Source organism: Lutjanus erythropterus, chromosome 1 (genome assembly GCF_056507025.1).
Source record: "Lutjanus erythropterus isolate fLutEry1 chromosome 1, fLutEry1.hap2, whole genome shotgun sequence".
Lineage (NCBI taxonomy): Eukaryota > Metazoa > Chordata > Actinopteri > Lutjaniformes > Lutjanidae > Lutjanus > Lutjanus erythropterus.
Genome location: NC_139317.1, coordinates 45,159,596 through 45,185,478, shown reverse-complemented (window position 1 = coordinate 45,185,478; position 25,883 = coordinate 45,159,596). Strand labels below are relative to the sequence as shown.

General features: G+C 37.3%; 2 protein-coding genes across 2 annotated transcripts in view; one reads left to right on the top strand and one right to left on the bottom strand.

Moving 5' to 3' along the window:
* fah (fumarylacetoacetate hydrolase (fumarylacetoacetase)) overlaps window positions 1–11,148 on the bottom strand; it is a 32,043-nt gene extending 20,895 nt beyond the window's left edge. The window contains exons 1-8 of the mRNA XM_084722217.1: window positions 10,903–11,148; window positions 9,337–9,447; window positions 8,458–8,579; window positions 7,115–7,164; window positions 5,602–5,692; window positions 2,318–2,415; window positions 982–1,034; window positions 687–786 (exon numbers count right to left, since the gene is read on the bottom strand). Of these exons, the coding sequence (XP_084578343.1) occupies window positions 687–786; window positions 982–1,034; window positions 2,318–2,415; window positions 5,602–5,692; window positions 7,115–7,164; window positions 8,458–8,579; window positions 9,337–9,447; window positions 10,903–10,983 (706 nt within the window). The 5' untranslated portion in view covers window positions 10,984–11,148. The remainder of the gene's footprint in view (window positions 1–686; window positions 787–981; window positions 1,035–2,317; window positions 2,416–5,601; window positions 5,693–7,114; window positions 7,165–8,457; window positions 8,580–9,336; window positions 9,448–10,902) is intronic.
* Window positions 11,149–12,787: 1,639 nt separating this feature from the next.
* On the top strand, window positions 12,788–24,957 carry mthfs (5,10-methenyltetrahydrofolate synthetase (5-formyltetrahydrofolate cyclo-ligase)). Its single transcript, XM_084722228.1, has 3 exons — window positions 12,788–13,192; window positions 16,517–16,781; window positions 24,143–24,957. Exons 1-3 carry the CDS (start codon window positions 12,941–12,943, stop codon window positions 24,367–24,369), a joined length of 744 nt encoding a protein of 247 aa, XP_084578354.1. The 5' UTR covers window positions 12,788–12,940; the 3' UTR covers window positions 24,370–24,957.
* The last annotated feature ends 926 nt before the right edge of the window (window positions 24,958–25,883 follow it).

Below are 25,883 nucleotides of genomic sequence, written 5' to 3'. Positions count from 1 at the left end.
ACAAGACAAAAATGACGTAAAAGACGCACAAAGGCAAAAATTATGTGAAAGACGTAACAAGACAAAAATGACGTAAAAGATGCAACAAGACAAAAAGGTCATAAAAGATATAACAAGGCATAACAAGATAAAATTGATGAAACAAGACAAAACTATGTGAAAGACATAAGACGAAAATGGTGTTAAAGAGTAAAACGATGTAAAAGACATAATAGGGCAAAAACAATGTAACAAGACAAAAACTACGCAAATGACATAAGATGAAAACTATGTTAAAGACATACTGGACATAACAGGATGAAAATGACGAAAAAGACATAACAAGACACAACTACATAACAGATATAACAAGACCAAAATAACAAGACAAAACTACGTAAAAACATAAGATGAAAATGAGGTGAATGACAACAAAAACGTTGCAAAAGAAGTTAGCTTTGCACAGAGACAGTCAGTAGAAATGTCCTTTAGAGGACAACTTTTTACTTTTATACTCTGAACCTGTACTTTCTCACTTTTACTTGAGTAAAGAAGGTGAATCAGTACTTCTACTTTTACCAAGGTATTTTTCACACAAGTATTTGTACTTCTACGTGAGCAAAGAATGTGTACTTTTGTACTTTTGTCATCTCCAAGATCATACAACAAGGACTGTTGTTGTTGTGATGTTATGCAGAGGCTCTTACCGCTCCAGTCATTCATGAGGACCATGCCAAAGATGTGTTCGTGGGCTTTGTTGATGGGAATGGGCTCCCCGAGCTGATTCCCTCCTCCAACAAAGAAGGCCTAATCAAAGTCCAGAAGAAATGAAAGAGCAGTGAAATACTGAGGCTGTGGTGTAATATCACACAGACTAACAGAGGGCAACAGAGAAAGGCAGCTCAGGCCTTTCCCTCTCAGATGTTGAAATGAAATGATTTCAACATCTATTCAAACATTACAAACATAGAGGAGATTAGATTAAGTAAACACAATAATCACCATCTCCAGCTCAATGTCCAACTGCTTAGAAGGGCCAAACACCGGAGGCTTCGCTAAGAGGAAAGATCAGACAAACATGGTTATTCAGCAGCGAGAAAAGTTTCGACTCTGTGTGCTCATTATTCACACTGTTGCCCAAATAGTGACATGGTGGGGATTCACAAGATAAACTATTAAATTTTGATGATTTGATTGATTTTTCTGGCTGCTTTAGGGCATCAGAACAAGCAGTAAACACAATTATGACGTACAATATTATAACCAGAGCTGCTGGACTGCAGGATTACTACCTGCCTCTGAAATTTGATTTTGGCACAGAGAACCTCTTTAAGACAGAGCTTCAGGATTTTTATGGGAAACATGTTAGCAAACTGTTGCCATTTGACAGTACACAGCCAGCAGCCACGGAGTAACATTATCATTCATTTCATGCAGAGGGAGCTGCATGAAATCTGACATATTGCCTCAAGTGATGTCACAGCAGCATGTTTTAGGACTACATGTTTGGAAATGAAAAAAATCTGGGAGTGTGGAGTTCAAAGGAAGTGAGCTTACCAGACTTGAGTGGCCCGCTCCTTATCTTCGCTTGAGGCTACATTAGCAGCTACTAGCTAACTAGTAGCAACCGAACTGCCAGCAGTCAAATTGAATTGTAGGTAATGTAGGCACCATGTTTTTGATGAGGAAAAAGTATGCATGGAATAACAAAAAAAAAATCTCTGGTTCTGTTGCATTGATTTTGATCCTTTCATTTTTGAAAATGCCCAATGAATCCGTCAATATTACAGGAATGTGATATGACTGAATTAATTGAAGTTATACAATATTGACAAAAGGCTACCCATGAATCCTTGTGCAAACATGTCAGCTTCCTAAATCACTGTATGGCACCTATCCATAAGAGCAAACCAGTTAGCTACATATTATAGAAACATATCGGCCAGTTCTGTATTATTATCCCAAGTGTACAGAAACTCTTGTGAGCAATAATAGATAATTTTGTGGCTTTGCAAGCAAGAAACTCTGACATACGCTCCACCTCCGACACCACTGATGAAAGTGCAGAGGGCGGCGCTAACACAGCTAGCATTAGCCATGCAACAACTGCTGCTGACTCAGCAGCTACAGACGTAAGCTGACACTAATGCAATAAGACCTGAAAATATTCAACACAATATGCATTAGGGGGCCTCCGCTCCATCAGTTAAAGGGTCCATGACCTTCTGCTTTAAGGTTGTGTCTCTAACAACCGTAATGAGCAATAAGTTTTAAATTGAATGACAAGAAATAAATTATGAGTAATTAAGTCCAGTAGCGGTGAAGATAAGGCTCTTACTCTGGTCAGGTCTCATCTGGCCTGAGGGGCGGCGAAGGGGGGTCCCAGAAACCACCACTGATGACGCTCTACCGTGGTACCCCACTGGAAGCCTCAGCCTGCAAAACACACCACCCAAGTTAACACAACAGTGACCACAGTGAGAAAACAAAGTTCAGTTTTTACATTAGCCACTGTGCCTACAAACTGTGTCTACTAAAGAACGACATTTCACTGGACCGTTTTAATATTATTGCAGCAGGATTTGGTGGCGTCTGCAGATGCAGCACCCAGTATTTCCCTCAAGTTTGCTTTGTCACTGAAGCATGCATTATCTATATAAACACTCAGCAACAACAACCCCTGCATACATCCTCTAACCACCCCAACCCTGCTGGAGCAGTTTGATGCAGGAACTTTTTTCTTTCTGCCACCTGCCAACCCTATCACTGCTCAGAAGGAAACGTGCATCTGCTCATGGCTGAGAGACTCGTGCTTGTGACAGCGTGGGATGTGAACATTAATGGTGCCATCCTCAGCTGAGCTGTAGATGCATGCTTCATTCTGCCTGGTGATGTGTTTGGTGGATGTGGTTCAGTAGAAATAGTTCCTACATGAAACTGCTCACAACAAGGTATGTGGATTATCTCAAGGAGACATTGCTGTTGAGTTTTTCAAAGCAACCATGTCTCTAGTTATGATCACTTGCACAAATGAATATATACTGTATAGATATTTGTAGGGATGTGAGCCTGATATTAAAAGAATCATCTGATGGCTGAGGGGAAAAATGACAGCAGGCTAAAATGATCAAGGCACACTTTCTCCTCCTCTAAATACGAAGGTGCTGAATCTTGTGGTGATACTCAGTGCCTGTCAGTAAAAGACTGACTGTGCTGGTCAGCTCCCAGAGTGAAAGCAGCTGCTGTCAGTGTGGCCCAGTGTGATACTAAAAAAATAGCACGGAGCAGATTTCACTTTCCACAAATTAAAGGCACAGTCCGACTCGTTTGGTAAATCATCTTCTTTGCTGTCTTCCTAAAAGTTGCAATAACTGATTTCTGACCACTCAGGGATGGAAAGAAGTTGTGAACAAAACATTTAACATATCATCACCTAAATTAATATTGTAATCAGCTTAATTACACATCCAGCAGTTATGGCAACATTTCCATTAATTTATGGTTGTTCTTCTGGCTTCCTGTCAAATTTAAATCCAATATTAATTCTCTTTTAGCTCTAGTTTTGGTCTCCAACAACTCCCGAGGGAAATATCTGTCTCTTGAGCTGCTAAATGTTCCACTATATTCACTAACCAGTTGATAACCGTGCCTGTGTGCTCTTAAGTGTGAGTTGGTTTACCTGAACACAGCTTCCTGCTGCAGCCAAAAACTACACTATGAGCTGAAACTTGCTATAAAGCTCTTTAAAGCCAATGTGAACCACAGATTCAGATGATAATTCTCTGTAAGCTCAGACACTAGCCACCAACTCTGACTGGATGAACACATGAAAAGTGATGATTTTTACCCTAATGTTCTTTGCAATGCCCAAACCTGCTTTGAAAAAGTGGTCAGACTGTTCCTTTATATGTATTGTAGTTAGATATTGTTGTAGGTGTGGGGTGAAAGGAAAAGTCATTTTAAAATTCCAGATATCTTGTTAAATTTGCAATAAACTGAGTCTGTGAATTAAAAGAACATAAATTTGATGCATTTTAATTAAAATGGGTTTATTGCATAAACCTGGTTATTCAGCAATTTAAAGATATTGGATTCATTAATATTGACTGCAATATGGGTTCTTATCAGTTTGAAAGAAATTGGATTTATTTATAATAAATAAATAACTAAACTTGGTTATTATGCATTTAAAACACACTGGGTTATTAGTACTGTTAAATAAATCTCAATCTTATGTATTTCATTCATGTTTGACTGACAAATATGCATCACATTAAGTTTATTAGTTTGTTTATGTTTAAACTAACTAATCCAAATGAATGGAAATTTTGCATGCAAATAAAAAACATAAATCTTAAATATCAGGCCTAAATATTTTTTGAGAGGCTAATATATAATAACAAGTGAACTAACAGTATACCTGTAATTTCACTTGTAGTATAGTTCATAGTATAATTGCAGTACAAAATAAAACTTAACATAAGCTATTTGTGTAGTTACAGTTTACTATTCTTATACTTCACATATACTAAAAGTGGCCAATTTAGTCCCAAGAAATAATAAAACAGTACACTTATCAGTATAATACTAGTACACTGTTATTAGTATATTTACAACATGAAGAATCCTTGGGAAATATACTATACTAAATACACTTCATCACAAGCAACTTCTTTCACTTCACCACATTGTTTTCACATTTTCATTTGTTACGTTGTTATGAAAATATTGATTTTACCTGGTTTAAGGTGTGAATAAAAGACCATTTTAAAAAAAATCAAAATGTGCATCCTCAGTGGTAGTTTCAAAAAAGACACTGAGGTAACCATGAAACAATCATTTGATTAAGTTGCTATGACAAATATTTTCGAGCATTTCTGTTCTCTCTTTGTTTGGGTATTTTTAGGTCTACTGCATTTTGGATCAGATCTATTTTATGATCTATTTCCTATTTCACTGCTTCTGACTGTCTTCCACCCAGCCTTCTTTTGTGAAAATTACCTTGGGGTCGGGTTGGTTTTCCATGGGATTATTTCCAATTGCGTCCTAGTTTTGGTGCCATGAAGACCCCCACAGTAGCCATCGATAACTAAAAAGAGGATACTGTGACCCAGCATATAATGTTCTCCTTATCTATAATGCACAGACTGAAAAACATGCAGTCCATCATCAAAAGAACTATTGCTCTAAACTCCTGATTCCTGGAATTTGACATGGGGAGAGACTCTGACAGGCGGGGAGAACAGCCTGCCAATCACCTGCTTAACCAGAGCGCGGCGTGTCAGACTCAGAGGGAGACATAGCTGCCCCCCGGCCACCTTAACATTCCTCCCACGAGGGCCTGAGAATAAATGAAGGCTGTCTGTGCTGTGTGACTGAGGCGTGCCGCGGGGATGCTCCCAGAGCCCGCCTGCTGCACTGTTTAAATGCACACTGACGCTCTGAGGCCCAAATCAATTAGAGGAACCTTGTAGTGTCCCTCCACATATCACTGTTTGCAGAGAGCCTTGAAGAATTTGTTTCAAGCTGCCTCTCAATATCTGCCCCAACACTGGGGACGTATCACAGCGCCTTTTGTTCCTTCTGTTGGTGTCTGTGCTGTTGGGGTGATTGATAGGGTACCAGTTTGGCATCAGAGCGTTCTCTTTCCCCCGGAACATGATGCCAACGTTGGTGGCGTGATCTCTGGAGGAGTAGAAGTCGGTGTAATCGCCTGTGAAAAACAGAGAGGGACATTTGCTGAAATATTCACATCTAATGCCTGAGCCCTTCTTTTATTAGTGAAGTCTATCAGCACAGGGCTGACTGACTGACTGAGACAAGTCAACAAACAGAAATGTAATATGTTGTTAAACAGTGCCCCCTGGTGCTCAGATACCTCAAATTCACTTAACTACAAAATGTCAATGCTATTCCTTACATTTATCTACAACAGCAAATATGCAGATTATTATGAAACTGTCAATGCGCTGGTTGCAAGTCTAAAAACTGGTAAGGCATTAATACAATGGTAGATAATTTACACCATATGGCCAAAAGTATATGGACACCCTTATCAACAGATGGTGTAATAAGCGTGCCATAAAAAAATTCACATAAAGCAGGAATAAAAGAATAAACAAGTATAGAATCAAATGTGGAAATACAAATGCAACAAAATAAAAAATAATCATGAGCATTTACATTTATTTGTTCATATATTTCTGTATATTTACATAAGTTTTTGCATATAAATTACTCTTTTTCTATATACTAAAAAAATATATTTTTATATAATGTAATTTATTTAACCCTTTATTTTTCCATATTCTTTTCCCTATTTAGTTTTTCCTTCTGAACAATAGAACAGAAAAGAAATAAGGGAAAATAAAGGGACAAAACTAAATTGATGACATCATATAAAAATAGATTTTTTTTTAAATATGCAAGGAAATTAAATGAATAAATATATATTTTTAATATAGATTAATTGTGTGTGTTCTTCCTGGTTTGTGCCTCTTCGTTCCAGTGAAGAGAAATCTCAATGCTACAGAATACAAAGATATTTTAGATATTCAGGTTTTGTGTTTGGCTGTTTATGGTTTCAGTATGATAATGCCCCCATGCACAAAGCCTGATCCATGAAGAAATGATTTTCTCTGTTTGGTGTGCAGGAAAAACCCAGGGCAGGAAAAGTCAAGTCCCCAAAGCACTTGATGCTCTTGGGGATTTTTTTTTTCTGTGATCACCTGACAACTGAAGGCCACCTTGATACAGAGATGTATTTTTCTGTACTGTTTTACAGAGCTTTTGGAGAGTTATATTGTAAAGTAAAACTATCAAAGTGAAGTGGAATTTTGATCAAATGAGAGTAGAGTGTCCCTGACTGCTCCAGTAGAAATGACACCCTGTTGACATTAACACAGAGCGACACATGAAACAACCTCTGGATGTCAAAAGGTGAGACGAGTCTTGAATTGGAAAGCCCCATCGACTCAAACAAAATGCATTATTCAGGGGCTGTGATGGGACATCCATTTTGGAGATGATGCTGAGGCGAGGTCACACCCTGTGTGGGATGCAACCCTGTGGTCTGCTGAGGGAGCGACACAAACAGCTCTGATAACAGGAGTCTGAACCCCCGAGAGAGGCTCACCGATGTCTGCAGGGAGGTGCATGGTGGCTGCACTCTGATGGACAAATGCTCTGCAGAGACAAGGACAGAGAGACACAAACCTCCCATGACATAAGCTGTCTCAAGAAAGGACCGAGCATCAGCCAACATTAGATAAGGCTAGAAGTCTACTGCAGATTTAAAATATTTGGCTGGGTTTATGCTCTATGAAAGATTATTTTCCAGATCATTTCAAGGACATTTCCAAAGAATTTGGGTCAAAAATATTTCATTTGTGTGGTTCAGAAGACATTATATGACACAAAACTGCTGTTTTTAACTATGGAAGTGCATTTCTGTCAATTATAATGAGAGAGTTTCTTGACACTCACTCCTTATTTTAAAATACTGACTCATTATCTTTAGATATTATTTTTAGTCATTATTTTGAGATACTTAGTAGTTATTTACTTATTTACATTAATAAATATATGCTAATTACCAGAAATTTTGAATCTTATGCAGAATTTTTGATCACAGCCCAATCAGCAAGGTCAAACAAGATGTTTTTTTCTGTTTGTGTTGGTTACTCAGTAACTGTTTGGTTTTGTAGTGTCTTGTTTTGCACCTCATGGTGGTCACCATCTTGTAGTTATGTGTGAGTGGCACCAACTGATTTGGCTACCTGTGTGGCTGCTGTTTTTTTCTTCAACTCAATGGCAGCATAAATTAGCCCTTTTGTGTATGATAAAATCTTGACACATTTTTGTCAGAAGTAGTCCCATTTTTAAGAGTCATGTTGAGGCTTGAAGAGTTGCCCTGTGTGGTGCTGGGCACTCTGCGACACTTGTTAGGTTCCAGACCTGATTGCAATCTGGTTTAATCAACATGCTCTAAAGTGTTGGTCTGTGTATTTAGCTGCAACATACAGCCTTGGTAATTAGCACTCATTTCTCCATTTACTACACTTTATTTCAATGAATAATATAGTAGTAATTTGTTAAAATGCGAGATTGTTGTCACTTTCAACTTTAAATGTTTTTCTTGTGTGACTGGTATTTAGTCATTGTTCTCACTATAGGCCTTTTGGTAGCCTTGGGATTAGTTTGTCTTAATTTAGTATTATCTTGATTTAGTATCTTTATTTGTATTTTGCGTTAATAAATCCAATGTATTTGGTCATTTTAAAGATGTCTACACATTATTTGGGTTAATTGTGGTGTGCTGTTTGTCTAGGGCCACCTTTGGGTGGAGTGTAACACAGCTGATGAAAATGACCTGCTGTGACTCACTGACTGGGATGTGACCAGAGCACTGGTATAAAAAGCAGCAGCCCGATGAAGATTACAGCATGAAAGACTGTATACTGCATAGACTGCACTGACCTGCTGCGAAGACTGACATCATCTCTCAGCGTGCTCTCATTGGCTGACAGCAACACCTGCAAGGTCCTCCTGGTCTCCCTCCAGGCCTCATAACCAAGAGCCATGAAAGCATTCAGTGTGGTCTTATAGAGAGACACAGAGAATAATTAAAATATGATACATAAAACAGCCCCTTTTACAATCAGCAGACATTTCTAGAATGCAAAATGATAATATAGAAACTATCTTGTGTAAAAGTATAGAACAGTGATACTCAACTTGTGAACCTGGGGCCAAATCTGGCCTCTGACAGGGTGCCAAGTGGCCGTCTGATCATTTCTTTTATTTCTACTTCTAATTCACAGTGAAAATAAATTCATTCACACTGTTTTTACCAGTAAGCAGAGAAAAATATGCCAGTGTTTTTTTTTATGATGGGATAGATGAGGCTGTTAGTAACAAAAGGCTGATCTTTGTGTAACAGCCTCTCAGGCTGGGCAGAAAACAGTAGGATCAGACAGTGAGCTATGCAGGGAAAGACAAGTACATATCTGAAGAGGAGCAATGAGGATCACTCTGATCTCATACTGTAAATGTGTATTTCATACTATAATTCTATTTATTTTGTCCCTGTTAGAAACAGTTTATATTTATGGTTTATGATTATGATTATTCAATATTTGACTCTTAAGTAATAAACAGTATTCCAATTAGATTACTTTTTGTAATCCAATGGATTATGTAACTATTAGAAAAATTGCTGTTTAATCTGTATTTAGTAACTGACTGCATTTCAAAGTTATCAGTCCCAACCCTGATCTGCACAGAAGATCTGATTTATGTCTGTCTCAAAAGATAAACTGAGTCTCAGTGCCTCTTTTATGTTCTAGTTAAACTTACCTGGTCGAAGACATCCTGATGTCTGGACATCACAGGCCCCCGAAACAAAGACTTGATCACACTGAGGTCCAGAATCTGGTCTCCAATGGCGACGCCAACCCGATGCCTGGTCTGTGGACATAGAACACACTCTGATACAACAAAGGAGGATCCACAGGACACCTCCATCTATCAGGTGGTTCTCTTCATGTTCTTTTAAGTTTTCAATGTTTCATCCAACAAGCCACAAATTTACTGAATCATCTGAGGTAGAACCGTCTTCGCTTTAACATCAGCAAATTTTTGAGTATTTTTGTGCATTTGCAGTTTGTTGCATTCTATTAATGCTGTTTTGGTTGGTTTGATGTAAGAATGTTTTTCGGGGTTTCCTGATGAGAGTGAAAATGACCATGATCCTCGGTTTACTCATAGCTTTCAATATGTTATTAATGTACTTCTTACTTTCTACTTACTGTAGTGTTCATTTTACCACTTTTTACTTTTATTCTCTACGTTTTAACACAAATATTAGTACTTTCTACTTCTTACATTTTCAAAACAGGCTTTTCGCTTTAGTTTTAATCCAAGATGTAAACAACATAAAAACACATAAAAGACATAACAAGATGAAAATGACAGTAAAGAGGTAATAAGACCTAACAAGTTGAAATGAATGACATAAAAGACTTAACGAGACAAAACGATGTCTCAAGACAAAAATGATGTAAAAATACACAAGATGAAAAGGACATAAAGTACATAACAAGACGAAAATGACATAAAAGATGTAACAAGACAAATATAACGTAACACGATTAAAACGATGTACCAAGACAAAAATGACATGACATGACATAACAATACAAAAATGACAGAACAGGATGTAACAGAATAAAAATTATGTAAAAGATGTGACAAGACAAAAGCAACATAATAAGACGAAAACCAATGTAAAAGATTTAACAAGACAAAGATTCTGTAGCAATACATAACAGTACTAAAATTACACAGAAGTGACAAGATGAATATGACGGAACAAGAAGTAACAAGACAAAAATAAAAAGTAACATCAAACGACAAAAGTGACATAACAAGACAAAAATGACTGAACAAGACGTAAACCAAGTAAAAGATGTAACAAGACAAAAACAACATAAAAGACATGACAAGATGAAAAAAAAAACATTAAAGATTTAAAGAGACGAAAACGTAAAAGACGCTACAAGCTGAAGCAGACAGAGAGGGAGACTCGAGCGTGTTTTACTTGACTAAAGAAGTTGAATCAGTACTCGTACTTCTTCTGTACTTGTACTTGAGTACAGAATGTGTGTACCTTTGATATCTCTGCACTCCAACACGTTTTGCATGAATCCCTCAGTACACTAACATTAATGATTGATACAAGGTTCCTAGAAAAGATCAGTTTTTTCCTCACAGAATAAATCTATGTAAAGGTTTGATTTTGAAAATTTGGCCTGAAGTCTTCAGTGTGTCTGACTTGACAACACTCCTCTGTGCGCATCAATGAAAAGTTGTTTCTGTTTGCAAATCTAAAAGAAAAAGAATAAAACAACTTATTGCACTTACATTATCAGGTGTGGAGAAGATTCCATAAGGGAGGTTGTAGAAGGAGAAATCAGACGTGGGATCTACTTTGATGAAGGACATCTTGTCTTCAGCACTGGTGCTCCACTCAACCTCACTGAGTTACTGAGTGACTGAACAGCAGCAGCAGAAAGTGTTTCCAGATGTTTAACTTTGGACAGGCCCGCCTTCCACTGCACAGCCAATCACATGCTGCCTGGAGTATCCACCCTCATCCAGACCTCTGAAAGTTAATGCAAACCAGCCTCCTAAATGACTAAGCAAAACTTTCAAGTAAAAGCACTGATAAAAATAACTGTGTGAAAATACTTCAATCCTACTTTAACTTGTTCTAAAAAATCTCATTCTGCAAAAAAAAAAAAAAAAAAAAATGTCCACTGTGAATAAATTGTAGAAAGCTGAGATGGAGCCAATTTGAACTATTTATACAAAAATCTAGAGTTAGGAGTGTTAATAAAAACAAAAAAATTATGATACAGTTACTTATTACCTGTAGAAAAATGTAGTGAGTAATGTAATCGAAGTATCAAAATATCTAAGTGATGCAACTTGATTATTGGTTTGGATTACCTCAATATAAAATGACCAAAGATATTCAGTTTACTGTGAATGAGGAGTAAAGAAAGCAGAAAACAGTCACATTTAAGAGGCTTAAATCAAAGTCAAAACAATTAATTGATGAATTCACCATGCTGTCACTTTCAAAACTGGTCCAAACATGTTCGTATATATGACGCATGTCTGTGTGCTCCACATTTTTGGATCTATTTTTCAAGTCTGTCCTGTCGCGATTATTTTCATAATCGATTAATCTGTAAACCATTTTCTCCTTTAAGCAATCACAGTTTGGTCCATAAAATGTCAGAAAATCATGAAAAAAGTTGATCAGTGTTTCCCAAAGCTCAAGTCCTCAAAGGGCTTGTTTTGTCCACAACTCACAACTGTTTGACAACCTCCTAGTGATTAAATGTTTTATTAAATAGCTACAACAACACTGTCAGATGGAAAATCTGATGGAGATGACAAACTGTGTGGCCTCTATTTTTTCATTTCACAGCATAGTCGTAGTGAGTAACCATTTTATTTTTTAAAGTGTCTCTTAATCAAAATGTTAATCAAAATACACATTTTTAAACCATAATTCTTATTTAGCTTTGATTTCGAAGGACTACAGAGTTGACATGTTATGGATGAGACACATCTGATAGCAATAGTATTTAATGAATTTGTGGAAAAATATAAAGTTTACAAGTGCTTGAGCAGTATTCTGGCCTTTTTTAAACCAGGAAATGAGACAGGGGTCATAGTGTATAGCTAACCCTGTTAATGCCTGATCAAATCATATTTTTGTAAAATCTCATAGAGTTGATGGAAATCTGGGACATATCTTTAAAAGTCCAAAATTTTCATAAGAAATCTTTAAACTTTAAAACAAAGATATTTCTAATAGCTGTTATCAGTAGTTATTGTTAGTTTTAGACTTTGAAGGCTTTTAACACATTTTTTTTGTTTGAAGTTGTGAATTCTTGTCTGGGACAAGGCTGTTTTCTGGTAACGTTTAGAAGTAAAAAAAAAAAATTAAAGCAAACCAAAACATTTCATAAGCAGTATATGTATATATATACATATAGCAGTATATGTATATATATACATATACTGCTTATGAAATGTTTTGGTTTGCTTTAATTTTTTTTTTTACTTGAGGTAATATATATATATATATATATGTATATATTTGAAAAACATCCTTAAAGAGTATGTTTTTATAAAAACTGAAAAAAGTGAACCGTAATAGTTCGGTTCAAAAAAACTACAGACTGGACATTTACTTCCTGAACTTCCTTCCGGCATATAGCTGACGTCACGGACATGCGGTGTAGTGTTAGGTTACTTGCAGTGTGGACTGTAGAGCCTCTGTCAGACTGTGCACCCTAATTTCTTACATTTACAGTCACTACTGGCTTTTTTCAGCGCTTGTCATGTGTTGATATACTTGTTAATATTTAACTAAGCTAGCTGCATGAAGCAAAGACGCTCCAGATGTCGAAATCGATTCTGGCAGTGCAACAACCGAAGGAAACTCGTATGCAGAACACACTTCACAGAGCTCTTCGTTAAATCATTTTTACTAATTTTATTAAACGTAATTAAAGGCAGCAGAATGGCCGCCCTGCGTGCAGCAAAACAGGCTCTGAGGAAAGAAATAAAGCGACGGGTTGCAGCGTTGAGTAACGAGGAGAAACAGCGACAGTCTCTAGTGGTTTCACACAAGGTAAGTTAAGGCAAAGTTAACAGCGACTGGAAGGTGTTCAAATCACTCATACAGTTAGCTGTCAGCTTTGCTAGCTGGGACCAAGTGATGAAAGAAAAACTTGCACCCACCATCACTTTTCCACACAGGAGTGAACGCCAATGCAAATTCCAATAAAACGATCGTTAGGACATGGTTAAAGACATTTAACGGTAGTTAAATGTTTGAACGTGACCGAATATTTTTTATGAACTCCAATGTTTCAATTCGGCGTACACCTAGTGTCAAATGAAGCTCTTATTTAGATGCAGTCTTGCTTTCCTTACGGAGGTAACCATATGTTGTCAGCCAGCGCTGACAGGGGTAAGTTTTTGGTCGTGTTTAGAATGGTAACCCCAGACCCGCGAAAGATCTCGCGAGAGTGTTTACTTAAATAGAATCCACGATCTTCCCCTAATCATAACCAAATGTTTTTGTCCCTAAACGTACTGACACATTTAACCCCAGCGTTGTCACTTTATAAAACATGATACATTAGTTTGTTCAAAGCACACAATGAGGAATGGGGATTCACCGCGAGAGTTCCTCAAATCAAGGGTTCTCATCGACCCACGACCGAAGTTGATTGGAATCAAGGGATTTTGGTCTTAATAAACCATGCCGAATCGATACATTTGTCCAGCTATACTCACTGTGTTTTAAGTCGCATCCCTTCTGTTATGTAACTGCTGATAATTAAAGTTACACCTAAGTTGTCATATTTTTTCATTGAATCTGGCCTGGGTAACTGTAGTCACGTTAAATATTATCTAAATATAGCCTATATATAGAGTCCTCTGTTGATTTCTAGGAATGAGGTTAGACTTAAATAATCCTGATCAAAGTTAATATGAACAGTTGGTAAAATAATCATGGTAAGAAAGGAATTTTTACCACGTTTGCACTCACAATTTAAAGATTAGCAACAGACTGATTAATCTATTGGCTGATCAATAGGGCCAATATACATTCTTCGTGGCAGCCTTTTTGATATTAAATAGTAGGGTAACATAGCTGATACCATAGCTGATACCATAGATGTCATTCCGTTTATTGCAGTGAAGCCTTTCCAGTGAGCCAGTATGCACAACAGCAGTACTCTAACCCTGTTTGACCTGAATGGAACAGAAACTTAATTAATATCATTGATAACATCTGGCTTTACCCCACTATTTCATGTCTAATAGCTGCTGTGAAAAGATTATTATTTTATTATTTTATTATTTTATTATTTATTATTTTATTTATTATTTTAATATCTTTGACATGAGGCTGTTGAACACTAAATGTGTGCAGGCAGCCCTGTCGGTGTGGATGCTGTGGAATGATGTTAGTGTTCCACCTTGCGAGCTCTGGGAAGGTACTGAAAACATTAGTTTCAGGCTATAACACAATAAAATGTTTAATTTCAGTCGATATTTGGGTTGAAAATTACAGGCATTTTCCTTGATCAATCATTGGCAACATTAATGATCAATTAATTAATTAATCACTATTAAAAAGACATAAAATTTTGGTTTATACCACACAATGCCAAATGTGTTTTTCCCCTTCAATCAAACCTTTATTTCCAAAACAACATATTGCATATTCTGTGACAGCATTAAATAACCAATGAGTCATATAAAGATGTAAAGGCTTACGTATAATACACATATACTTGAATATCAAATATGCAGAGCATGCTCATAAAATATTGTTACATTTATTTTGTATTTCGGATCGTAATAATGTATTGAATAAATTTTACTTGATCGATTAAAGTCTCAACAACAATTAATCCATCATTGATTAATCGCTGTTGTCCCTATATTGTTAATTTTCAATGTTCTATATTTAATAAAAACCAGGACAAAATTATTTTAAACTTCACTGCCTTACTTTGAATTAAACCCCTTTACTTATCAAGGCACACAAGTAATAGATGTAATAGACTTAAACTGATTACATTACTTGCAAAGTCATAGATCAGAATCATAGGTCTAATTATAATCAATATCTAATCTAATCAATGTTTTAATATGACCCTATACCCTCAAAATAATAAAGCCATCAAAATTTTATTTTTATTTATTTATTTTTAAATTTGTTTCTGGCGGTACTGATCCCCTGGCATTATTCCTTTTTTTTTGCTTTAGAAAAAGTAAAGTTTAATAAAATGCTGAATTATTTCTTTTGCATGCATGTCATCATTCTCATCTTGTGGAATGTACTGAAGGAAGATGAAGGTCATTTTCATTTTATTTGGGATTTACATAGGATGCATATATTGTTGTAACCAGATTTATGAAACTTTTTAACTTTCTGATAGGCTATAAGGCTACATTTTAGATGAAGACAGACAGTAGTAAGCCTGAATACAATACAATTTGATTCAGCATGTAGACCCCATGAACACAGCTCATCTTTTGACTTATGATCATTTATTTATCAAGCCACATGGGTAATAGACTTAATAAACTTAAAAACAACAACAGAAACAGCTGCCATACTGGTGAGCTGACCTTTTTTATTCACAATTTCCTCTTGGTCTGCACTCACTCTGTCACTTCACACTGTTTCTGTTGTTGTGTCACATGTTGATGGTGCAATCAAACAACACACTTGTTACTTACAAGTGTAATCGATAGTCTGTGTGCATGTCGCTCTTTGCATGCTCCATTATCAAGGGATATGATATTGCATATTTGCTATGTGTGTTTATGGCAGTTTGCATTTCCTGAATTTAAGCGAAATTATGGCACATTTTATTGAGCAGTTTTCTTATAGTGTCTACAGCAGATACATATCACTATTGTTTTATTGCCCAGGCCTAATGATACCTCGCAGATGATATTTAGGGCTGCAACTAACAAATATTTTCATCATCAATAAATCTCTGTTATTTTGTTGATTAATCAGTTAGTTGTTTGGTCTATAAAATGTCCAAAATGGTGAAAAATGTGAGTCAGTGTTTCCCAAAGTCTACATTCATGTCCTCAAATGTCAATTGTTTTGTGTCAGCCCAAGAATATTCAGTGTACTGTCCAAAGAAACCAGAAAATCTTCAAATTTGAGAAGTTTGAGTCAGAAAATTTTGATGTTTTTTTATTTTAAAAATTCACTCAACCCAGTTAATCATTTATCAGAATTGATGGCGATTAATTTAGTAATCGCTTAACGGTTGTTGTAGCACTAATGTTATTAACACAGAAGAACAAGCTTTGTTATTGGTGAGTCTGTCATGGAAGATGATAATCGTAATTTGATTGATTTATTTCTGTTGACACTGACTTTAAGTTTCCCTTCCTCTTCATCTGCTTTTAGCTCTTCAGACACCCCAAGTATGCGTCCTGTAAGCGGATCGCGGTGTTTCTCAGCATGGATGATGAAGTGCGCACTGAGGAAATCATCAAAGACGTGTTTAAATGGGGTAAAAGCTGCTTCATTCCCAGATATGAGACCGGCAGCAACCACATGGACATGTTGAAGCTCCACAGTCTGCAGGACATGGAGACGCTGCCTCTGACGTCCTGGAACATCCAACAGCCCGCTGAAGACGACAGCAGCAGAGAAGAAGCACTGGCTACAGGTAAACACCCACACACACAAACACACAACATCACCTATAGTATAGAATGAAATCTGTCTGTGGTTGATCAGCAGGTCACAGTATAAAATACCCCAACTGTGAGGCACAACTGGAGAACCACAGCACTAAGTGTGAGTGATATTCAGGTGTTTTTGTCTCTAACTGTCCCTTTCTGTGCAGAGGCATAGATTTTGGGGGGGGGGGGGGGGGCACATTTGGACTACAGTGTCCAGATGAAGTAAGTGGTGGAAGTAAGCATGTAAAAAGCAAAGGTTGTGATGTCCAGTAAAACAGGGAAAAGAAGCAAGTTTTGATAACCACAGACGAGACAGAAGGGAAAGGAGGTGGTCTGATACAAATGAGCTATAAGATAAGATATTTTTCAAGTGTTTTTTGCCAGTTTGCTAACTTATCTTAAGATAATGTTGCCTGCCCATAATGAAAGCTTCCTAGCTAACTAAGCCAGCAGCAGACAAATGAATTTAGCATTAGCTACACAGCAGCTGTACAGACAGTCAAAAGAATGGTAGCATGTGATTTGTACAGTGTGGGACACAAGACCTATAAATTCACACAACCATGTTAAATAATAGTTAGAAGATGATTTAGGTAAATATTTGCTTGACTGCATTGTCCCCACTGATGCCTGTATTTTGTGGTTTTCCTAAAAAAAATAGATAAATAAAAATTCCATCCTAAACTGCTATGCAGGAAATTAACTTTTTGTTGTACAACATTTCCTGGAGGATGACCCCGACACCCCCCAATTAATATGTATCCCCCCAGTGTTGAAATAGAACCTCCACACTTGTTTTTGTGTAAAACATATTTAAGAAAACAGTTATCAGTCATTCATAAATACAAAGTAAATCCGATTTGAGCCTTTTTGACTGATATTCCAGTTTATTTATTTTTCAGCATTGTAAGCGACAGATACCATATTTGCATGTTCAGTCCAAAAATACAAGTATCGGCCTCATCAGTTGAATCTTGATTCTCTGCAGTTTTAACAAAAAGGGATTGTTCTGATTTTTATCAGCCGTTTTTCTGATGTGTGATCCAGAACAAGATGACATACAGTAGATCCACCAGCAGATAGAGCTGTTGTTCCTCTAAAGAGGTTTGTCTACTGTGTGCATGGTTACTCATCCATGGAGTTTGTTCAGTCTGACCTCTGCATTTACCAAAACGTGTTATTCCTGTATGAGATTGCCCCAGAGGATCAGGTTTGATTACAATAATCACAAAGCTAATGACTGACTGCAGTTGATCTTTATGCCATCATTTCTCAGTATCAGCCGAGAATGACAATATTAAAAGGCCATTAAACCTCTAAACTTTGACCTCATCCACAAAATGTTTTGTCTCACTATTCAGTCAGGTCATGTATATGATAATATGATACCATTAATGAAAAGATTGAATCTTAAGATGATATTCATCAATAAGCTATCTGCATTAGGCTGTAAATAAAACTGACAAGCACCTTCCATTGATTAAACAATAAGTGTAAATGCAATTTTAATTTATAGGCTAGATGACTTCACTCAGCAGTTTGATCCAGCCATGTACAACCTTTTTGCAGTGCTTATATTAGCACTATATCTTGCATGTATTTTGCAACATTCTACACGCAGCATGCATGTTTCAAACAGGGCTGTGTCTCTGTAAAGGACAAAATGAGTTTGTCTTCTAAACATTATACATGTTAGAAAATAGATGCTGAAAACGCTCAGAACTGTGTAGTACTGAATTGTGGAGTTAGACCGTTAAACTGTTGTTCACGATTTCTGTGTTCAGGATTTTTTGGGCGGACCTGTAAAGTGGCTTGGTGTCGTTTTGGAGCCATGGTCCCCCAACGATATATAAGACCCATGAGCCAACACATGAATAATCAGTTATGAACATACCTTCAGCGAATCTCCCAGTCCAGATCAGCTCAGCAGTTCACTTCAGCTCACTTCAGTTCCAACAACCTGACACAGAAGACAAAAAAATACCATCCTGTCACTGTCCTCTGGCTCTGGTGGCTCAAACACGTCTGGACACGTGTCCATGTTTCAGGTCGTTCTTGGTTTGTGGTGGTGTTTGACACTGAGACAGTGTTCCAAAGCTGTGTGGTTAATAAGACATTTCTGAGCTGTGGCAAACTCAGAACACACATTTACTGTTACTTTACATGAACTTTAATGCTGAGCAGTGGGGAAATGAATGAATCTGTAGATTATTTAGCGATCAAAGTTTGATCTGTTACTGCAGAAGCTTTTAGTTGTAATATATACAGAGCCCCAATGTGCTTAATATTAAATAATTATTAATTAAATAATCACATCAATAATTTGTGTAAAATATGTATATATCTTAATCTTATTATAAATGAGAACTGTTTGTGAAATAGTTTAAACTCAGTCTTTTATCGTCTTATTTTATCCTTGTTTTCATAACAGAATTTTATAAACTTTATTTTTTTAATAATAAGACATTTCTATTTCCAGATTTCCTTTTTCAAAATGTTGTATTTCACAATGGCATTCTCCCCAATAACACTTTTATTTCATGCCACTTTCATGTTACTTTAATTTTCATGGTGGTGGTGTTGACCCCGCCTACTCACTTGTCAGCCAATCACATGCCCCTATACTCATGAGTATAAAGCTCAATAACTGTGACTAAGTCTATTCAGTTAGGTTCCGTTAACTAGAACAACAGGACACAGATTCAGAAACTAAAATCTTAAGCCTTGTTAGACCTGGTAATAACATGCTTCCTGATGATCTGATCACAAGTTGACAGCCCTATGTATGTACGTTAAAACATTTACAGTGCATCTCCAGATGTGTCCTGAGTGACCACGTGTGATCGTGTCTCACTTCTCTGCTCTAGACGCAAATAAACACTTGGGCTTTATTGTCCGATTAATGTCCATTACTATCCATTTGGCCATTTACTCCTTTCTTTTTATTTCAGTGCCGCTCATCATCCTACGTGAGCCTCAAATTTTTACCTGTGCTGTCAGGAGCCCAGCAGGAGAGACGCTCTGTGGTCTGCAGGGCTTTTATAAATGAATAATGATCATGACGACGCACACTTTAACACTTTCTGACTGTGTGGAAATCTGATGTTTTCACATCACAGTTAACAAAGAAAGGCATTAACATCAGAGTCAGAGCAGGTAAAAGTGTGCACCACAGAGGCTCTCTCCTGTCTGCTCGTTGCAGCAACATGATGTGGTTTTACAAGGAAACAAACAACTTCATGTTTTGCATTTGTCTATTACTTCCCCACTCTATATTCAAATAGACACATTTGCAAAATGTGCTGTTGTTTTTAACTGCTGCTCTCTAGGACAAATGGACAATGTTTTTACCACAAAAAAAGACATTAAATTAGTTTATAGCTATTGCCAAATTCACAAGAAGGCCCAAATATTTAAGCATTTGCTGCAGACAGCATTTCACAAAGCTTCTTAAGTGCCTCCTCACTCAACAGCTTTCAAAGTAGCTTGATTTTTTTAATGGAGTCTGGGATTACTGTCTTCACAAACATGCGCTGCAGGTAAGAGAGCCCATGTGTTATTTACATTACAGTGAAACAGCACTTAATGAGGAGGTCTTTCAGTGTGACCCAGGCCACATTTACGTTCACACTGCAGACTGAGTGTGGTATGAGTGATCAGATCCCAAATGCATCCTGAGTGCATTCACACCTGTCCAGCTGTCCACCTTGATTCAGTCAGGACGCATGTTAATACCAGATATGAACAGAGCCTTATATTTACTCAGTTTAACGAGGTTGCTCATGCTTCCTACCTGGCTGGCTAACTGGTTAGAGGGGTTGTTAGCTCGCTGCAGTACTCAGCATCAAAGTGAAAAGATGGTGTCAAGGGCAGCAGCTGCTGACGTTAGCTGGTTAATTTAGAGTTAATTGTCACATTTTGATTACAAAGATATATATTCCCCAAAGAAAATGTGTGGAGATCAAAAAGACAGAGGGTGCATCTCTTCCCTTAATTGCATCCACGTTTCCCTCGCCGTGCGTCTTTTGCAGCGGCGATGAGAGAGGAAACGAGGAAACACATCTTTAGAGAAAAGAGACGTCTTTTCTTCTTAACCGTCATTTGAAGCGACATCCGTTTGTGGTGACGGTGGCACAGCTGGATCAACCATCAGTCAGATTTTACAGCTCTGTGATGATTCATGATGATCTGCGGTTTGTAGTTGCTCATATATGCACTGTCCAGATAATGAGATTGGTTCACAGTGACCTCTGGCAGTTTATTTTAAGAGACCTACAACAGTACTGTGCTGCCAAACATCTGTACAGTTATTAACAACCTGTGTTCTGTACTCCTGCTGTATACAGATCAGCTGAACTGCAGTGGACGTCACTGTTGAGATGCTAAATGCTCACAAGCCTTTTCTACTAGCAGATTGCGATTTTTAAATTTATTGATGATTTAAGTCTGCATTTATTGGTATTTAGTTTGTAAATTCACTATTTTATAATACAGATTATGATCAGAAAGCTTTGTAATAGAAAGAAATGTGAATAATTATTAGCTTTAATGTTTTTGGGGAAGAAAATTTATGCAGATATCTCACATGAAACTTGTAAATAATGACAGACAGTTAAATGTGTTTATTGCTGGGAGACAGCAGACTCCCCTCCTCTCCCTGACTAAATTATTCATGATAAAAAATGGAAAATAACCGATCATGGAAACTCTTTCTTATAAATGGAGACAGTTATGGTTCTTTTGTTTATCAGAGCCAGGATCCATTATTTTATCACAGCTAGCACAAAGTTCAGTCCACTGAGAGTAAAATGAACTAGTTCATGCATCACAGTTTTCAGTTTTTTAACTATGTTCACAGTCAAAAACAAGAGAGAAGTTCACAGCAATTTACAACAATTTGAGAACATTTTACACGACAGCAGACAGCAAATGTGAGCAACAACATCCTGTGTGTCAAAGCAGCCACAGCAGCGACACAAGTACATGACAGATTTTGAGAACTCCAGGGGAATGACCTTGAAGACACAGCACCTGGATGTGAGGGAAATATGACCGACTGCCAATTCATCTCAGTTTATAAAATGCAGTGCAGTGACATGTTTCATAGAGGAAACACTCCTATAACATGTTTGTCTGTTTCTCACTGTAAAGCTGATAATATCCTTTCCATGTCTTCAGAGGTCCATGTGACGTTGATTTCCTCATCAGAGCACTATGTGTATCCTGTAGACAATCGCACGTGTCTGCATGTGTCTACTGCACGTGTGGAAAGCATCTTCCAAGCAGATTGGAGAAAGTAGTCTAAACATAACTTATACATGTTTGTTGTGTCTGTAGCTGTTTGTGTCGCATCCATTTGGTGTAAGAGACTTCAGCCTGTAGTGTAGTTCATACTTCACTGATAAACCACTGAATCAAACAACAAAAAATTATATCACATCAACAAAAAGTCTGCATTGCACTTTATTTTATCATTTGATGATGTGATTGTTGTGAAGTCTCTCAGGAGTTAACAATGCTCACATTCAGTAGTTAGAAACTACTGCTCCCCAGAAACATGAGCATGTTCAATGAATGTGCTCTTTTAGTGCATTTGTTCACAACACTGATTATTTTCAACTAGACGGTGAATCAGAAACATATAATAAACGGTAAACCTCAGGAGTATTAAGACTCAAATGCACTAAAGGTTGGCAGGCTCCAGATTTGAAAAGCCAACACCACAGAACCACAGAAACGAGCGCTATTTATTTATTTATTTAGTATTATTATTATTATTGTTAATAAAATCTGAGCAGAAGAATCCTCACCTTTTTTTCAGGTCAGGCTGTATAATTACTAACCTGTGGCAGGATGATTAACATTAGTTTCACTCTGACAGTTTACATCAGTGAGATGTTTTAGACTACAGCAGACAGCGAACTGAACGCCAACATACACCGAAGAGATGACAAGGAACAGTTCAGTCCATTATGGTTTATATGGTTTATAATGCAATGCAGTGACAGATGTTTTATAGAGGAGGCAAGTGCCTGTCTGTCACCACTCCAGTCTGCAGTGTATAAACCACACAACTGTAGAGAAACATCAGGATTCTTGATCAAGAAAAGTTTTTATATCACATCAACACCTCACACACACTTTTCCTGTCCCTCCCTCTTCTCTGCTGCGTCTCTGTCCTCTCTCATAATTCTGATTAATCAGCATGGAGTAATTAATTAACTGAAAGTACACATATTGGGACTTAGAGTAGAACAATCTCATGACACAGAAGTGTACAGTAACATGATTCATGACCATGAAAAGTCTTTATATCACACACAGGTGCAGGTGGAGCTACAGCTTCATCAACACTCGGTTCTCACATCTATGCTTTTTTTATTCCATTTAGCTCCGCCCAAACATGTAGAGCAGCTTTAGCAAAAACAAAAAAGCTCTAGTCCTCATTTGACGCTCAAAATTCAAGTTCAAGTTCAGAGTGAGAGCATCAAGGCAGTTTGACGCGTGTCAGGATGCTTTTAGTGTGTGTTCTGCCATTTAAAACAATGGGTCTACTTCAAAATGTGAGACGGACGCTTTTAGTGCATTTGGAGCTTTACACTTGAGTTGAACATGAATGTCTGTAACAAATTTCATAGCCATCCATGAAATCTGTCTTATGACTGATAGACTGTTTCACAAATCACAAATATTCACTCAATGGTGGTGTGAGAGGAAAAATCAGAGGACCATCAGAGACATTAGAATTCATCATCTGGGAAAAATTTCTGCTCCATCTAGTAAATGTGTCATGTGCCTATATTGTATGCAAGTGGTCCTAACCCACTATTGTCCATAACTAACTGCATAACAATCCCAGCAACATTCTGTGTCCTAAACCAGGACTCCTCTTGAAAATGTAACAGTATTCAAAACAACAGAACTACCAGGCTCTGCACAAGACGTTGCCATGGTTTCTCATAAAAAAAAGCAGTGTTATGACAAGTCAACTATCAATCACTCATTTAAAAACAGCAGTCAAGAGGAGTGCAGGCTGATAAACACTTAAAAGTAATTAGAAATTAGCATTTAAAATGTTATTTTCCAAAAATGAGCATGACCCTGGACACCCTTACCTTTTCTAGCTTTTCTCTACCTACACAACAGGAAGTTACAGGAAGTGATGGGTATCTTTCCATACCGTAGGTGTGAGAGTGGATTCCACAGGAGGAGGAGGAGGATACTTTAATTTTCTTTAATTATGGGAAAAATAAGAGACGACTGGATCTTAACATGTTGGACAAGGTTTGGCTGTTACCTGTCCACATTTACAGGCAAAGTCAGACATTCTGCTGTCATTATCCAGGAGGTCTGGACCTGATCCTGATGCCTGGTCTGGGTTTCGACCAGTTGGGGAAGCGCCTGGGACGAGGGAAGGGTTTCTACGACACTTACTTGGAGCGCTGCATCAGACACCCCAAAGGAAAGCCCTACACCATTGCCCTGGCCTTCAAAGAGCAGCTGTGTCAGGAAATCCCTGTGGACGCCAATGATGTGCTCATAGATGAAGTCCTGTATGAGAGGGATGAGTAGCTGATCAGTCACGAGTGGTTCTCCATGGAGTCAACCTCAAACCTGGGGCCTCATTGAGAAACATGTTCTTAGTTTTGTGCAAAAACATTTTTGAAGGTTTTGCTTTTGGTTCATAAAAGATATTGACCAAAAAAAGCCTTGCTTAAGCAGGTTCTGCCAAGAAAATTTATAACCTAAGCACCTGAGAGCTATGAATCTGTCTACAGTATTGATGGTACCTGCTTTACAATCAGCGATTTCCCCTAAAAAAAAGCAGCAAAAATGAGGGCTTTGTTGGTAAATACCTGCAAACTAGCTGCTTTTCTGCAAAATTCACAAGTAGTAATGTCTGCAGAAAACACAAACTGAAGATGTAGGTCACTCTTTAAACTCAAACAGAAGATGCACTAGAATTCTTTGTGTGTTTTATGTAAAAAATCACAGGGGACCAGTTTCCAAACAAGGCACCTTTTTCACTTTTTCACTTGAGTTTGTTGGTCTAAAAAAAGAAAGTTGATAAAACTCATAATTTCAAGGCAACTGTCTTCACTAAATTTTCGAGTTTTGTATCAAACACAAAGTCTTGTGTTTTGAAATAAACTCCAAAAAGTTATTAGTTAGTTAACATAATTTACTTCTGTTCTTAGACAAACAATCTTTTTGGAAATGAAACATTTTGTTTTTCAAAAATTGTTGAGTATTAAAGTGAAAATAAATAATGTTTTCAATTGCAACCATTCAATTTTCAAGCACCAAAATAATGATAATAATCCAGTGAACAATTTTTGAAAGACAGAATTCAAGACTCAAGTTTATCTGAAGAAGAAAAGTAAATTATTAAAAGAATAAAAGATTATAAGTCAGCAAAACTTTTTTTTTGACTTTTTTGAGTTTTCTCAACTTTTTATTTATTTTTTTTTAACAGTGAATAGTGTTTATAGTGAAGTGTTTGGAAGATGACATCACAGCAATGGAAGAGAGGATTGAATCAGGCAGCATATATTATAATGGCCAGCTGGGAAGTCGTCCTTAGAAACTCTTTGGAAAAGGGCACGCACTTTCAAAAAAGAACACTTGGCAGGTGATGGGATGAACCATCTATCACATCTAACGTGTGGTAAGTTCGACCAATCAGATCAAATTCTTGCCAGAGTTGGTCAGGAGAAGAGTAAAAATATGTTTTCCATGAAGAAAAGCCTTCATTGTCGTCTCTTCTTTCAATGAAGAAATTCTCTTCCGTTCTGATATAACTGATGCTTTCACAGTGTCTACGCTAACCTCTTCAGAAGCCGCCATTGTTTGGGATGAGTCACTTCCATGGACGCTTCTCGCTGTCGTCACACGTAACACTACACCTGTAGCTGCCAGTAGTCCCTCCTAGCATGCTGATTGGCTGCATTGCTTTTGGTGCAGACACAGACGGGTAACTTGAAGCCTGACAAGATGGATTCTCATGTGATCTTGTGAATCCAAGTGCCTCGCAAGGCGACACATTTAATTTGGTGGGGTGACAAGTAGAGACAAACACACATCTT

Coding starts and splice junctions, on each gene's coding strand:
- mthfs (XM_084722228.1), top strand. CDS start 12,941: ATGAAGCAAAGACGCTCCAGATGTCGAAATCGATTCTGGCAGTGCAAC. Junction 13,193..16,516: donor CTCTAGTGGTTTCACACAAG/GTAAGTTAAGGC, acceptor ATCTGCTTTTAG/CTCTTCAGACACCCCAAGTA. Junction 16,782..24,142: donor AGAAGAAGCACTGGCTACAG/GTAAACACCCAC, acceptor GTCATTATCCAG/GAGGTCTGGACCTGATCCTG.